Below are 17,711 nucleotides of genomic sequence, written 5' to 3' on the forward strand. Positions count from 1 at the left end.
GAACGTTGGTTTAACCTTAGCACAACCAATAATTTTTTATTTTATTATTATTATTTTTTAACTGGAAGATTTGAACGTTCAGAGAACATTAAGAAATAACGTTTTCATGACTTAAGATTCGCAAAACGTTCTTAAAACATAGTTTTTGTTTGCTGGGTAGTTGCTAGGTTTTGAAACACGGCCACAGCCACTGAATCTCTGTATTCAGCACGACGATTATGAAACAGTCAATGATGGTAGAGACGCACAACAACACAGCATGTTCTCTTGCCAACAGTTTCGTTTTTACTTTCAAGAGTGGCAACATTTACGTGAAAGAGTACAACTCTGTATTACTAGGAAATATCCGCCATTATAATATTGGTGATCTTACTGACGTAAATATTTGATGTCAGACCTACCAGGAAAAACTACTTCAAGGAATAAGAGTTTAAACGAAGACAATATGTGAAAAATAAGTACTTTCTGTAAAAGCACAAACGAGAGACCCCAGTCTCCCCGTGCAAAGTATGTTTGGGCAAAATGAGCACATTAAAGTCACCCCACCCAACTACGTAATTCACTGTCTCTGGTCCAAGGGAGCAAACAAACAGTTCGGTGTTTGGCAGGCAGACTCACACAACGCAGACTGAGAGGAAAAGCAGCAAGACAGTTATTATTAATACGATCAGAACAGCAAGACCATGGGTGTGGGGAATAACATAAGGTCAATTGCGCAATATAATGGAAAATATTTACATACATATTCCGAGCAAGAATTTGCAGTAAGAAAAAAAGAAAAAAAAAACATACACAAAGGGTAGTTTTTTTCCTATCTCCTGTGATCCTCTTCTGATGCCTAATCATATGCAACTATGCATATCTAAACCATCTGAAGTTACTAAATCAACATGCATTACGGAAATAGGATTGTATTGGCAGAAAGCATATGGACTGCAATATTACAGGGTATGTCCATGGAAAGTCCCGTTTCATCTTTTTCACATCACTGTTAAAATGAAAACTCAGCTTAACCCAATCAATCTTCATTGCAAAATCAAAACAAAAACTTAATAGCTTTAACTGCCTAAGGAAAACAATGCTTAAACACATTGCGTAATGAATGTGCACAATAAGATGTGTATAGGTTGACATCAAAGCAAAGAGCTGAGTTCACAAATAGTTGTATCCAGTTTTTATTTTTAAAGGAAATTGTGCAATAGTTATTGACATGTTGGTGATGTATTATCTGCTGAGTGTTTGGGTATTAATGGTACCTGTCTAAAGCTGAATCAGATGAGACAATTTTTCTTTTGCATGAATAATTCTTGGTCTCTCTGTTTTGTGTTTTTAAAGTCACTGCAGCACAATCTTATGTTTCTAATTCTGCAGCTCTCCTCTGTCCACCCAGTACCCATCACATCTGTTCATTACTAACTTTAAGGGGTTCAATAACATTGAGTGTCACCATAGAAACTGACTGACTGACTGACTGACTGACTAACTACATTACTGGATAGAGTTACTGTATGACTCAAACGGATAAGGCCATAATTGTCAAAACAAAACAGTTTCTGTGAACTTTAAAAGTATGTCATATTCTGTGGGATTATGACGTTTATGATATTTAGAAATTTGAGCAGATACAGTCTTTTTTTTCATGAAGATTCAAAAATGCAAGTATAAAACAGAAAAAAGTAAGAGAAAAAAAAAAAAAAACACCTCAATGGATTCCTCTGCAATGAAGGAGCACTGCGTGTGTGCTATAGACCATGACTACTTCACAACTGTTTCCATTCTGTCACTGTCTGTTTGGTCACTAGCACCACCTATCACAGATGGGCAAAAGTGGCCCTGTAGAGCATTTTAAAATACCACAGCATGGTAATCCTGTGCTTCAAGACCACTTTCATCCCTTCTTTTCTCATCTATTGTTTTCAGTCCATCAAGAAGTCCACTCTAAATTAGGTGATGTAGATGCGGTGGAAGTCATTTGCTCCGAATGCAGCATTGCATTTGGGGCACTTCCTCTGGCGAGTGTCATAGCGAGTCTTCAAGCATTCATAGCAGAAGACGTGGAAACACTTGGTGAGGACAGTCTCCTTATCTCGTGTATTACAACAGGGACAACGCAATTTAGCCTAGAATGGAGACAACAGTCAGGTCAGGCACAAATAATACACTTATAAAGCTACTCTACCAGTCAAAATTTCAAATGTTTGAAAATGATTTCATAGACACAAATTCTGCTTATGTAAATTCTCCATAAAACCAAAAAATTGTTTAAATTTTTTATTTTTAAAGTATGAGTTGGACTAAATAGTACAGGAAAACAAGTGGCCAGCACACATGGGAACTCCTTTAAAAAAAACACCATCCCAGTTGGATTCCTCAAGATGAAAGAATGGCTGAAAGAATGGCCACAGTGTGTAATCTACACAATGCAGGCCTACTTTGAAGAAGCTAAAATTATATGATCGTTTTTTGGTAACAACAAATTTCTCATTCTTCCATTTCTATTTTCAGTATTTTGATGACTTCACTATTATTCTTTTAAAAAAAAAAACAATTTACAACATACAATTAAAATAAATATAATAATAATATATTTTATACACACACAGATATATTTAAATTCATAAATATTATATACACTACTGTTCAAAGTTTGGGATTGGTAAGATTTTTCTTTGTTTTGGAAAGTCTCATGCTCCCAAGGATGCATTTATTTGCTCAAAATAATAGTAAAAATAGTAATATTGTGAAATATCACAATTTTGAATAACTGTTTTCCATTTTAATTAATTAAAAAAAAAGAAGTAATTTATTCCTGTGAATTTACAGCAGCCATTATATCATTTTAGTGTCACATGATGCTTCAGAAATCATTCTAATATGCTGATATGGCATTCAAGAAACATTTTTATCAATGTGGAAAACAGTTGTGTTGCTGAATATTGCTGAGAATTCTATGAATAAAAGCAGAACGTTTCCGTAGAAATCTTCTGCAATATTATAAATCTCTTCACTGTCACTTTTGATCAATTTAATGCATCCTTGCTGAATAAAAGAGAATCCTACTGACCCCAGTAAAAGAACTAGCTGAGGGAACTAGTTTATGTTTGACTGGTTGTCTACATAAAAATAATCTTTGAAAAGCCAATCCTCACCTTATACTGATTAATTTCTTCTTGCAGAATCTCATCAGCATCTGTATACACCTCAACTTTCTTCTGTTTCTCCAGCTTACGCCGCAGCCTGGACAAGTCCTCCTGAAAAAAAAAAAAAAAACAGCATAGTACAAGAGTTACACACACTGTTCCCACTCATTTGTATCCCAAAACATATCTACAACACACGTGCCCATGTACCTGTGCTCTCTTGAGGTTGGCACTCTCCCTTTCACGGGCAGTGCGGTTATCTAGTACCGAGGCTTGGATTTCCCTCAACTTGGTCTGAGTGTGTTCCAGCTGCACTTTAAGGTCCTCGGCCAACTGGGCCGCCTCCACCGCCTGAGCCATTGTGCAGAAAAAGCAGCATTAAACACACATCTGGAAATACATGCTAATGGTTGGCTAAGCTGAGTCATGGTTGTCATGGACATCAGAACAGAGGTGGGCGTCTGTGATCTTTCCGGTTTTACCTTGCGCTTGTTGAGCTCCAGTGCTTGAGTGCGCAGCGCCAGCTCTTTCTCCAGAGTGGCCAGTGTGCTCTGCAGGACACCCTCCTTCTCTTCTAGTTTCTGGACTACCAGCAGCTGAGCGTCCACCTGGGAAGGGCAGTAAAAAGAGCAGATGATGCAACTAAATCATTATTGCAAAAACAGAAGTTATTAAACATATTACATGCAGGTTTACTCCCTCAAAAATGGAAAGGCCCATCAATTTTAGCTTTCATTCTAGCAGGGATGGGCCGACTAGTTGACTATAAACCAACTAGTCAATTAGTTTATCTAGATTTTTGCTTTAGTTGCAGTACTTTGGTCTCCATTTTGAAAACTTTAAGGTTTAAGGACAGATTTGTGTATTTTTGAGTAAAGAGGAACATAAAGCTAAAAAAAATATTGCAAATTTAAAAAAGTTGAGACATCTGTTGTGCTCCCTACAGCTATTCAAAAGAACGGCAAAAATTGTTTTTGTAAATCATTAGACCATTATACTGCTTCAGAGGCCGGTCCAAAAACAGTTCGCTTTCTAAGCTTTTGGCCGCAGCCACAGTAGACTAGATTTTCATAAAACCCACCAACTAGTAGATTATGAGAACATGTTTGTTTTTGTTCATCCGTAAATTCTTGCCTGGACACATGGTGATTGTATGAGGAAATGCTTTTTTTTCTTGCACACCTGAGTTTTGAAAGTGAGCACTTGGTCCGCCAGCTCCTCTTTTTCCTCCCGCAGAAGCTTGTAAATCTGGTTGGATTTGATTCTCTCACTCATCAGTTTAAAGTTGGCATCGTCTTTCTCTCGGAGCTGCTGCATGAGCCTGCTGTTCTGCTCCTGCATGTCTTCAAACGCCTGACCCGTCACATCCATCTCGCTCAGCAGAGCCTCTTCCTCCTGAAAGGTCCACACGGGCACTGTCAGTGCACTGGCTTCAAAGCTACAGAGGTTGTTGAACTAGAAAGATTCTAACACAATTGTTTACAATAACTAGGTTTACCAACTAGACACACCACCTGTTTAGTAGCAGCCAGTTTTTTCTGCAAGTGTTCAATGGTCTCCTCGGCCACACGGATCTTGCGGAGGGCATCTTCATCTGCCAGTTTCTTGCTTTCTTTCCTTTCCCTCTCCTCGAGTTCCCGCACTCGCTGCCTCAACTCTTCCACCTACCAGAGGATGTTGATATTAGAATTAAGAGAAGGACCACCCCAAGTGAACTGCATGTTAATGGTTTTGCCTCACAGAAAGACAGCAAGGCTTTGTGGGCTCACATACCTCTGCTTTGGACTTCTTTTCTGCGGCCATGAGTTGCACTTTGTCTCGCTGCTCCTTTGGGGCTGATTTGTACATGTCTAGCAGTAGTTTCATTTCCTTCTGAGACTCCTGAGCTTTTCTGTTGGTGTGACGCAAATTATATGGGGGTAAGGTGACAGATCTGCACTGTATTTTAAATGCTATATATAATATTATATTATAGTTGCCAAAAATAAAGCACATTAAAATACAACACAAAGTGAAATGCTTTTTGTCTTCATTTGAAATAGTATGTTTTATTATTAATTATTTATAAAAAAAAAAGAACATGCGTGTGTGTGTGTGTGTGAGACTTGCATTGATTTTTTTTATGTAATGCAATGAATTTTTAGGTAAGAGCAAATACTTCTAGGGGCCACTGTATATTAATTATGATTGTCCATTTATATCCAGCAAGATTGATAAAATAGCAGATAATATTAAATCAAGCAGTATTGAGAATCATAGTTAAGGCTGAAAGATGTACTTGAGCTCTCCTCTCAGCATCTTCAGCGCATCAGAGTCCTTCCTTTTCAGCTCATCACTGCGCTGTCTCTCCCGTTCTCTTTCTCGCTCCCTCTCTCTCTCCGCCTCCCTCTCTCTCTCCCGCGCCCGTTGCCTTTCCAGCTCTCTCCTCCTCTCTTCCTCCTCCTCCTGGTCCTCATCTTCCTCTTTTTTTACCTCCAGTCCTCCATCACCCACGCTTTCTTCCAACATCAGTGCACCTGTATCTCCACTCTGGCACTTCAACTGAAAAACAACAATATTTAGTGAAAATTCAATTACTTTGAGGAAAGTAACAGCTCACATATACAATAACATAAGTGAATGGTATATTAGCTAGTAAAATATTTTTTCTGGGGGGGTTGGAATGAAGAATGGTAATTTATTATACAAAAATATTAAATAATAATAAATATATACACACACACACATATTTGTTGGTTTCTTTTTTTGTTTTTACACGTGTTAATAATTTCTTTGTGATATCACAAATAAAACAATTGACTTCACAACTACGCAATATTCTTACAAAATCTTTAAAAAAATGTAATAATATATTTGAATAAAGGGGGAAGATTGGCTTTGATAAATATGGTAATTTGATAATTTGGGTAATTTTGTTGCAGGAGCTTACACAAAGCACAGGGAGGCTTTATTTGAAACAATGCACTAAATTTACAAAACGATAGCACAAATAAGTACAATTGAAAAAAGAGGAAAAATTAAACACTGCTTAAAGTTTTTCATATGAGTCTAATGGTAGTATTTGGGTAAGAAATACTACAGAAATTAAAGCAATCAAATGTATAAATAACACTGAAAAGTCTTCATTGTAAAAATAAATACAGAGTAATGCTTACAATTTGTTACAAAAAAGTTGCAAAGAGTGACTTTCTCTTTGTCTATTGTTCTACTGTGTGTGTGTGCGTGTGTATGTATGTGTGTATATATATATATATATATATATATATATATATATATATATATATATATATATATATATATATTATATTATATTATATACACACTCACCTAAAGGATTATTAGGAACACCATACTAATACTGTGTTTGACCCCCTTTCGCCTTCAGAACTGCCTTAATTCTACGTGGCATTGATTCAACAAGGTGCTGAAAGCATTCTTTAGAAATGTTGGCCCATATTGATAGGATAGCATCTTGCAGTTGATGGAGATTTGTGGGATGCACATCCAGGGCACGAAGCTCCCGTTCCACCACATCCCAAAGATGCTCTATTGGGTTGAGATCTGGTGACTGTGGGGGCCATTTTAGTACAGTGAACTCATTATCATGTTCAAGAAACCAATTTGAAATGATTCGAGCTTTGTGACATGGTGCATTATCCTGCTGGAAGTAGCCATCAGAGGATGGGTACATGGTGGTCATAAAGGGATGGACATGGTCAGAAACAATGCTCAGGTAGGCCGTGGCATTTAAACGATGCCCAATTGGCACTAAGGGGCCTAAAGTGTGCCAAGAAAACATCCCCCACACCATTACACCACCACCACCAGCCTGCACAGTGGTAACAAGGCATGATGGATCCATGTTCTCATTCTGTTTACGCCAAATTCTGACTCTACCATCTGAACGTCTCAACAGAAATCGAGACTCATCAGACCAGGCAACATTTTTCCAGTCTTCAACGGTCCAATTTTGGTGAGCTCGTGCAAATTGTAGCCTCTTTTTCCTATTTGTAGTGGAGATGAGTGGTACCCGGTGGGGTCTTCTGCTGTTGTAGCCCATCCGCCTCAAGGTTGTGTGTGTTGTGGCTTCACAAATGCTTTGCTGCATACATCGGTTGTAACGAGTGGTTATTTCAGTCAAAGTTGCTCTTCTATCAGCTTGAATCAGTCGGCCCATTCTCCTCTGACCTCTAGCATCAACAAGGCATTTTCGCCCACAGGACTGCCGCATACTGGATGTTTTTCCATTTTCACACCATTCTTTGTAAACCCTAGAAATGGTTGTGCGTGAAAATCCCAGTAATTGAGCAGATTGTGAAATACTCAGACCGGCACGTCTGGCACCAACAACCATGCCACGCTCAAAATTGCTTAAATCACCTTTCTTTCCAATTCTGACATTCAGTTTGGAGTTCAGGAGATTGTCCTGACCAGGACCACACCCCTAAATGCATTGAAGCAACTGCCATGTGATTGGTTGATTAGATAATTGCATTAATGAGAAATTGAACAGGTGTTCCTAATAATCCTTTAGGTGAGTGTATATATATATATAGTGGTATAAAATAATATTTGTAATTGAATGTTTCCAACTCAAAATTCTGTGATCATGGCAAAACTGTCAACGAAGACCAGCATGAGAAATACCTTGTTTATTTCCATCTGTGTCTCACGTAGTTTCCTTTTATATCTCTGCACATCCCCTTTCAGCTGATGATTATGGTTCTGCAGACTGCTGATTAAGTGTCTCATTTCTCTGTTTATTGGGCCTGAAAAGAAAAGAAAAAAAGACAGAGAGAGAGAGTTGGTGATGCTGATAGTCATTCTAATACAATTACAGACGTCTCGGTTCATGATGCTTAGATAAAAAGTGAACACCAGCCAAAACTGAACAATCAGAGAAGTGATGACAGGATACACCACCCCCACAGACTTCCTCGCTACAGTCATGGTTACTGTAAAGCAAACGGGCCTTGGGAAATTCACCACTAAGGAATCCCACCTCACCCGCAGGGCATGGCAACCGAAAATAATAAAATCAAATTACTTGTATCAGTGACATTACCTGCTTGCTCATTGGCAGCAAGATTCTGTTCAAACTCTATCCGTAGCATTTCATACTCCTTGCGCACCTGGGCCAGCGTGTCCTCAAGCTGGATGACCTCAGTGCGTAACTTCTTCTGAAGAGACAACTCGTCACTCTACAAACAGAGAGAATGACATTCAAACAATCACAAAAAACATGCTCAGATATGACTACCAGCAATCATTTCTGTCCAATCATCCCTCTCACCTCCATGTGCTCTATCTGCCGCAGGTGAGCATTTTTGGCTGTGAGCAGCAGAGCTCTGGCTTCATCCAGCTGGGTCTTCACACTCAGAGACTCATTGTACAGCAGAGAGAACTGTGATTGGAGGCACTTGTACTCTGGCGTCTCCTTCAACACATCCTCTGGTATATTCCTCAGATCCATCTACAAAGAGATGTAGAGGTCAGTAAAAAATGAAATCCTTTTTTTGTACTCTTATTGAACTCTCATTGAACTCTACCACCTTCAGTTTCTCGCTCTCCCGAACAGCTTCCTGTAATTCTTGCTGAAGTTTCTCAAGCTCTGCCATGCGGCTGTTGGCAAGTTCCTGGTTTTGCTCTAACTCGGCATTCAGAGATTCAAACTGATAGTAGAGAATTACTCGTTAGTCAAACTGACGTACAAATCCCAGATTGCAATCAGGCCTACATCATTCTAATTAATACAAAATCTCTCATGATATATTCCCACAATTGTTTGTTATGGTTAACTAAAACTAACATAAATCCTTTTAGACAACTGAAATAAATTGAGAAAAAAAAGAAAATATTTTTTTTTTATATATTATAATATATATATATATATATGTGTGTGTGTGTGTGTGTGTGTGTGTGTGTATAAAACACGAAAAATAGAAATGTTGCCTTGCCAACTAACTGAAATTAAGTTGAAGTACTAAATTTTCTAAAACTGAAATAAAAATAAAAGTTAAATAGACATATAAAATAAAAATGACAATCACAAAGTTAATAAAACTTTAAAATAAGGAAAACTAAAAAAATACATAAAAAAGATAAAAGCTAACATTCTAAATGTATATACATTATGTAAGGAATAATTGACGACAGGCCGTTGAATTATTAGAAAAATAATGCACACCCGAGGTGGTAATGCGGTCACGACGCGAAGCGGAGTGGCCGTTACACCTCGGTGTGCATTATTTTTCTAATAATTCAACGGCCTGAAGTCAATTATTCCGCTTATACTACAGTTACCACACCTCGAAACATTGTTCAGATTATGTATTTCAAGACTTTTGTAAAGTTTTTGTCATTAAAACGCTCTTGTATGTAGGACTAATTTCTTACGCATCTAATCCCATGCCTCCGTTGCTAATTCCAAAACGTCATTTTAGAGTTAGTAACGGAGGTTTGAGCCACTGATAGCAGACTAAAGCTGGGGACACACGACTAGCTGACACATTCTCTGACTGTTTTCATCGCAGCAGATTTTAAACACCGACTTTGAACACAGACTGAATGCGCTGAACACGCGTTTGGGCATGATCAGTCATAAGTATCAAATAACATTCATAACCGGCCTTAAAGTGTGTCCCCGGCTTTATGCAGTTATTAATGCAGTTATTAGAGAGAGATGTTGCAATAATGAGACAGAAAAGCATGTGCGTCAATATTATTATTTATTTATTTATTTATTCAATTCGTTTTAATTCATTCGTTCATTCTTTTTTTCTATTATTTACAGATGACAGTAGACTAGCCAAATAAATGAAACACAAAGCCCTTTTAACAAGTAGGCCTATCAATAATTATTTATTTGTTATATTATCTGCAATAAAAATCCGTGCTTCAGGACTATCCATTTATTTAGCCTATATTCAGTTTAATTTTTTTATTGATTATAGATGGGACTATATACTTTATTTATTAAAATTAAACTGCATGTTTCCATTGATTGTGAAGTTAGACATTATTGAAAATTGCAGATCAAGCGCATGGGGCTAAATGCTTTTTCTTGTTATGAATTGTATCTTATTTTCCGTTATTACAGTTGACTTACGCGAAGTGATATGGAACTGTAATGCGGTCAAGACCTGCCTGGAACTACTTTAGCTGTGCGTTTCCCTGAAAATAATGCACACCTTAGAACGTTCGTCAACCAATCATATTCAAGCATTCAACGGCCCTGTAGTATAAATAAATGATTAAATAATAACACTGTTACCTTCTGTATACTGAGTGTGATTTGACCACCTGGTAACCCACCAGAACTGCCAGTGGCATGGTAACCGGAATTAAGCTAATTTGGGGGGAATAAAACACACATATTCAAGAAATGAACAAATAACATATAATTCTATTGCTAGTAATACTAAACTGTGTCTACAGTTAACGATGAAACAAGATTAGTTTAATTGCCTGCAGTACAATTTCCTTACTCACAGGAAATACTGCTAGAGGAGCAAACAGCACATAATACATTGATTACTACGAAGGATCAAGAATGGCAAAGAAATACATTGCATGAAAACTGAAATGTATGTTCTATTTCAAATCCAGGGAAGCTAAATAAAAATTGCTCAGCATTAAATAGGATGAAACGGTGATTTTCTGAGATAAAGGGAAAGCTGACCTGCTCCAGAGCTTCTGCTAGGTGTTTATTCAGCTTCTGCTCTCTCTTACGGAGTTTTTCGATGTCCCACTGCAGGTCCTCCACAGCCGTTTCCATTTCAGACACTTTAGTCTCAGAACTCGTAACTTTGTCAACCAGTTCATTATACTGTGGAAGCAAAGACTGGTCTTAAGAACAGTGCAAAGGGTGCAAGGCACACATCACATATATTACACTATTGTTCAAAGGTTTGGGGTTGGTAAGATTTTATTAATGTTTTTGAAAGAAGTCACTTATGTTCACTAAGGCTGCATTTATTTGAACAGTACAGTAAGAACAGTAATATTATTACTTTAATTTTCAGCAGACCATTCTTAGTATCAAATGATCTTTCAGAAATAATTCTACTATTCTGATTTGGTGCTCAAGAAACATTTCTTATTATTATCAATGTTGTATTGTGTAATATTTTTGTGGAAACCCGATAAAATTTCTTTCATGATTCTTTGATGAATAGAAAGTAAAAAAAAAAAAAAGCATTTATTTAAAACAGTTTTATTGTAATAATATTATAAATGTAACGTTTCCTAGCTGAATAATAGTTTAAATTTGTTTTGTTTTTAAATCTTACAAACCCCAAACCTTTCAATGGTAGTGTATAACTTGGTAAATATACTGTAAATAAAATTTGGTCAGACAAAACTAGGCTATCAGATACCTCTAATGACATTTTGTGGTGTTTCCCTTGCAGGGAGGAAGCAAGGTCTTGCAGTCGAATATTTTCCTCTAGAAGTGTGCGGTTTGTGGCAATTATCTCTCGCTGACTGTCATCTTCACAAACTGATAAGAACATAAAGTACAAGAGCGATAGTTTAGTGTTTGTTCAAACAGTGATCAAACTAAAACTTTTTTTCTGGAATAAACATTTTGTGCTTTGAAAATCATAGCAAATGAACTCTTATTTTACCAGCTGACTCCACTCTAGTACACAGCTCGTCAATGCTGCTATGCAGGCGGTCAAAGATGCAGACCATGCAGGCCACAGCACCTTTGCTGAACTGCATCCTGTCCTGTAGCTGCAGTGTCAGCTCCTCCTCGCTGCTATTATCCAGAGTTGCCAGGAAAGCCTTTGCGCTCACGCTGAGAGGTGGTGGAGGTGGAGGGGCTACAAAACAGATTAAATGCAATATAAATGTAAATGGTAAAAGCTGCTATAGGCACTAGATGCATTATTGTTTTATATTTCTTTTATGGTCTGAGTATCTTGAGTATTTATTTTGATACATCAGGCTTTTATGGCTTATAAAGTATTATGTTATGAGAATATGGAGCTCACACTCGAAGAGAATCTAAATTTTACTCAAAGGGCGAAACTGAGCAAAAATCTGCAATTTGGTGCATTTGCTGTTATTTATATGGCCAAAAAAAAATAAGATGAAATTCTGACCAATTGTAATGTAAATCAATAGCCGCATTTACATTACATGGTTCAAGTGACCCAATTCCGCTTTTTTCCTCCCATACGGCACAGATCGGATATGACCCACAAACGTGTAAAGGCCCGTGCACACCAAGGAAGATAACTATGAAGATAACAATAAAGATATAGTTCTAAAAATCGTTCTCAATATTAACGAATAGGAGAGTTCACACCACAGCTATAACAATAAAGGCACAGAGAAACTATATCGCTTGGACGATTTTATCCCACTGATGAACGATAAAAACATTAACAGCCAATCAGAATCCATCCTGCTGTAACTAGGCCTGTCGCGATAATTAAATAACCGTCTGATCGCGATTATTTGATCTAACCGCGATTGTTTCAGACAACCGCGATTATTGCGCTCTTTTATAGGCCTACGGCACAAGGGGGAGTCATGGACCAAAATAAATAGACAAGCACTAATTACGTTTTCCAGCAATATATTCAAAGTCATCTGAAGCCATTCCATAGCTTAATGTGAGGGACAGTAGTATATTTACATTGTTAAATTAAAGTTCACAAACTCGTCTGCAGCTGTCAATCATTCCATTCAGCATTCAAACAGCGCGCGTCGTCCGGTTACATTCCATGTTGCATTAAGCACATCATTCTGCACCCGCGATGCGCATACGCGCTTTGTTCCGCTGTTTTGAAGCGTATCATATTATCATGGTTTGTTTTTATTAACATTTAATAAAACATAGATTTTATTAAATTACTGTGCAGATGTTTTCAAAAATTACTTTTTGCTGCTGATTTATACACTCACTAAGTTTTAATAAACAAATTGTCATAGCTATTGAATATATTTATTTAATATTTAAAGGTGTTAACTGTAATCTTACACTGCAAAATGATAACTTACAAAGAATTAAATTCATCACAATTATTTAATGAATGAAGCACAAAGCCCTAAAACAGACAATTAATCGGCATAATCGCCAAAGCCCTAACACAGACAATTAATCGTCAAAGCCCTAAAACTGACAATTAATCGGCATAACCGCAATTATTTTTTAGACAATTAATCGTCAGCCAAATTTCATAATCGTGACAGGCCTAGCTGTAACAAGCTCGAGCTTTTAAAGTGGCAGACGAGCAAGAGCTTAGAATAAACAGAACGACATTGTCTGCTGGTGTGGACGCTAATATAGTCATCGTTCTTGGTGTGAACGGGCCTTAAGCAGGAAAAAAGCACATGGATTCTGATATTCTCAGATTGGCTTTAGGCCTCATTCATAAGAGGAAATAAATCTGATATGAATTGGATACGAGCATTTGCATCTGCCATATAAGCTGACAGATCAGATATTACGATCAATGCCAGTCGTACATCATTGAAAAAGCACCAGTGGCAAATGACATCAACTCAGGTGGACAACAACTGCAATTACATTAATTTTTTTCAATGCCCAGGCTGCAACAGGGGCTCTCCTCTTTTTTTCTCCGCCATAAGAGGCCAATGTTTTGCTGACCTTTTAAGATGGTGCAGAAAGCAAAAGCTTGTATTATCATTTCATCTGCATCCATTGCAAATCGTGCCTTTTTACTTCCTTTTAGCCTAAGCTTTTCACTTCCTTTTAGCCTAAGCTTTTCCTGGACAGTAAGTTTTATAGGGTTAATAGGATAAATGTATAAACTAGTGTTGTAGTCAAGACCATATAAACCAAATCAAGACCAGCGTGTGTCGAGACCAAACCAAGACCAAGACAGGGTGAGACCAGACCAGCACGCCTAAATGTCATCTTAAAGGTCCACATTTACTGCTTGACAAATGTATTATAGTTATTCAATACATACAGTAAGAATAAACAGAAGTTTGCATCTGAATTGGTACAATTACAACTGCATAAATAATGCTGAGATGTTTTAAAAATAACATTCTGAATAAAGAAATATGATGGAAAAATAAAATCATACTTTTAAATATGAAACTAAAACTGCCAGTAGGTGGCGGCAAATCACTTAATGAGTCACGGAATCATATATTCAAATGATTTGTTCGAAGAAGCTGATTGATTCAGTAAGGAAACACAGATGTGTGTTGAGATCAAATCAAGTCCTCTTGGTCCGAGACAAGACCAAGTACAAATGTGGTCAAGAACGAGACCTTCAAAAAAATAGTCTTGAGACCAAGACCAGACTCGAGTAAACTATGAATAAATGCTTTATTTTAAATGTTGTGCAAATGGCATCGGAGTCTAACTCCGTATATTTACCGGGAATTCCATCCTTCACTGGTACATCAGCCAGCTTCTCCTCAGAGTCAGGCGGCTGCTTCTCTTGCTCCTGTGTCTGTTCCTTTTCTTGCACTGGTTGTTGTGGTGGTTCTTCCACCCCCTCAGGTGGCGGCCGGGGTAGGCCATCATCCCCTTCCATTGGAGCCGGCAAAGGAGCAGGAGGTTCAGGAGCAGGAGATGGAGCTACAGCAGGAACTGGGACGTCTGCCGGAACAGGAGGGGTGGCAGGGGTCTGGACAGGAGCTGGGGCATCCTTGGGCTCTACATGCTGCAGCAATTCATGGATATTTTCCTCAAGCTGTGAAAACAGAGTTCAAATAAGTCCTTACAATATTACTATTATCTGTTATAATAGATGTCATATATGGAATGTATATTTTGTTTCTTTCATGTTTTGTATTGTTATTATTGTCATTGTATAGCATTGGAAGAAAAGAAGAGTGGTGAACCTGAGTCCAACAGCGGTTGACGATAAGCAGGGTGGTGTCATCAGTGGCCTGCCTCTTCTCCAGTTTCTCAATCTTCTCCCTCAACTCATCCTCCAAAGCCTGCCTCTGTTCAAGGCGTTCGCAGAGCTTCTTGTTTTTGAACTGAATGACCTTCATGTCCATTTCCTCCTGCACAAAAATATTTGGGGCAAAATTACACAAGTCAATCTTATCTACAAAGGTTTTGAAGGTTAATACAGAATGTTTAAAAAACACTACCAATCAAAAGTATTGGGTCAGACTTTTATTCAGTAAGGATGCATTGCTCAAAAGTGGCAGTAAAGACATTTACAATTTTACAAAAGATTCAAATATTTATATTTCAAATAAATGCTGTTCTCTCTATTCATCAAAGAACTCTGAAAAAAAATGTATCACAGTTTCGATAAAAATATTATGCAGCACAACTGTTTTCAACACTGATAATAAAACTGATCAACACACATGCTGTAGTAAAGTACTCGCATACTTGTGCATGACGCGAGAGAATGACATGAGGGTGAATAAATTAAGAAACAATTTAAAGTTGGGGAATAGTCATTTGACATGCTTTGCGGTTGCTGGAGCGACACTCCTCAAAGTGAAAGCACAAACATCATTTAAATCACCATATCACATTTTTAGTTTTTGTAGTATGACGACTTTTAGATTTAAATTATTACGTTTATTCTTATAATTTAAGTGGGATTGAGAGATAGGACATAGTGAAACTATCAGGAGTATCTGTGCGTGCGCTGCTTGTCTGTGTAAGGGATCAAATGAAGGCCTGCACTGAAAGTATACTAGTGCATGAGAAAAAAAATGAAAGTTTACAGAGTTTCAGTGACTGAACTACATTAAACTACTATATATAATGTTGAATATAATGTATAATAATGCAATGGTGGAATATTTGCGGGTGCTGAAAATGCCATATGTCTGATTTTAAAAAGGGGCCTATATTATTTTTATTATCATTCCATTAACGAGTGCAAGCATATGTGTCTAACATAATTCTGTATTTTTAGCTTCAGAATCATGAATTTTTTTTTCTGGTGTCACCATTGCCCTGTGCATTGGGGACCAAGACCAAGTCTAATCCTAGTCAAGTTCACCTCTGATTAAATACCAAATTCAGTAAAAAAGTTTTTGTAACTTTTTACCATGTCTTAGAAGTAATAATAATAATAAAACCTCTTTATTTTGTCTTAAAGTATCACAATAGTATCATGTCATGAGTTCAGTATCGTGAATTGCATCAAATTGTGACATGAGTGTATTGTTACACCCATAATTGAGACATAAACATACCGTAGAAGAAACTCCTCCAATGCGGATGGGCTCAATGAGAGTGGTGGTAGTCTTCTCCTCTTTCTTCATCTTTTTTTCAGGTGCGCCAGGAGGACTATCCCCTCCTGAGGGGCGCTTCCCACCCCCTGTGCCAGACATGCTTCCCTACAAAATTCACAGTGTTAGATAGACTATTATTATATTATTCAGAACTACAACAGACGCAAATTTAAAGGGTAAGCATCAATTTCTTAAAAAGCACAGGCAGTTTTGTTAAATTAAAGGTTCAACCAAACTGTCATCATTTACTCCTCATGTTGTTCCAAAGCTGTATGACTTTTTTTTCATTTGTGGGACAAAAAAAGTGGTGTTAGGTAGAATGACAGCCTCACTTATCATTCACTTTCATTGTATGGGGAAAAGCAAAGATGCCTGCACAACATCTCCTTTTATGTTCTAAAGTAAACCAGAAAGTCAAACATATTTGAACATAAAGGTGAGGAAGAGGAAGTGATTGATATTTTTTTAGTTTTGGGTGAATTATCACTTTAACTAAATTTTACATTGTATAGTTCCAAGACAGCTATTAGTACTGACGATATCAAACAAAGACCACAGTTAAAGAGATTTTGAGCAGGTAATTATAAGGTGAAAATATTATTTAACGATAACAATAAGAAGATTTAAGCTGAAACACTTATGATGTAATTCAGTTTTGAAATTTTCTGTCATATGCTGGTTAACACGGCGGACTTCTTCGATCTAATTCATATTCATTGGATTATTACATAATGAAACAAACTATAAATAAGATATTATAGTCATAATACGCAGGCCACATATTTATGCAGTAAAACTTTTTTTCAAATTAATTTAAGGCAACAGTGGCGCTTTGAGTGAGTTTAGCTTCGATGCTAGCTAAAGCCTAGCAAGCAAGATACAACGGTCAAAAGCATGGGGCTTTTTACATTATAAATTGTATTATGTTAGAACTATATGTCGCACGTCATACTACAACGTTTTAGGTATTCCGCAGTTAAAAACGTGTATTAAAATAGATTTGTGTTAGTGACTTTTTCGCAACCAGAAACAAACCTCCGCTCCGACCGGAAACCAGGAAGAACAGTAGATATGTGAACACTGACACTACAGGACACATTTTTGTCTATCAAAATAAAAGTGAGCGGGTATAGACAGGCCCTAACATATGTGTAAAACACTTTGTTTGTAGCACTCATACCTTTTTAGACATTTGTTGTGATCACAGACGTATTTGCTCGAAGTGAGCTATTTGAACAACGTTTGGTTGTGGACTCTTTCGTGCTAGTCTGATACTTTACGTCACTTCCTCTACATCCCAGGGTGAAAATAAAAGTTCTTAAATGTTGTTCTTAATATTAGTTTATTCTTATGATTTGTTTAAAACAC

General features: G+C 37.2%; 1 protein-coding gene across 2 annotated transcripts; it reads right to left on the reverse strand.

Moving 5' to 3' along the window:
* Positions 1-629: 629 nt before the first annotated feature.
* Positions 630-17,404, reverse strand: rnf40 (ring finger protein 40). Of its 2 annotated transcripts, none has more exons than XM_084135776.1 (20): positions 17,379-17,404; positions 16,305-16,448; positions 14,976-15,143; positions 14,506-14,824; positions 11,768-11,965; positions 11,519-11,640; positions 10,822-10,968; positions 10,414-10,488; positions 8,693-8,812; positions 8,434-8,613; positions 8,206-8,341; positions 7,788-7,909; positions 5,419-5,681; positions 4,914-5,031; positions 4,655-4,804; positions 4,323-4,535; positions 3,623-3,748; positions 3,351-3,491; positions 3,150-3,251; positions 630-2,120 (listed from the first exon to the last, which is right to left on the reverse strand). In XM_084135776.1, the coding sequence occupies exons 2-20, from the start codon at positions 16,440-16,442 to the stop codon at positions 1,944-1,946; spliced, it is 3,015 nt and encodes a 1,004-aa protein (XP_083991902.1). In that variant the 5' UTR covers positions 16,443-16,448; positions 17,379-17,404; the 3' UTR covers positions 630-1,943. The 2 variants fall into 2 exon arrangements, with proteins under 2 accessions (XP_083991902.1, XP_083991901.1); XM_084135775.1 differs by having other exon boundaries at positions 4,652-4,804.
* Positions 17,405-17,711: the final 307 nt, after the last annotated feature.

This window comes from Abramis brama (assembly GCF_963993115.1).
Source record: "Abramis brama genome assembly, chromosome: 14".
Taxonomy (NCBI): domain Eukaryota; kingdom Metazoa; phylum Chordata; class Actinopteri; order Cypriniformes; family Leuciscidae; genus Abramis; species Abramis brama.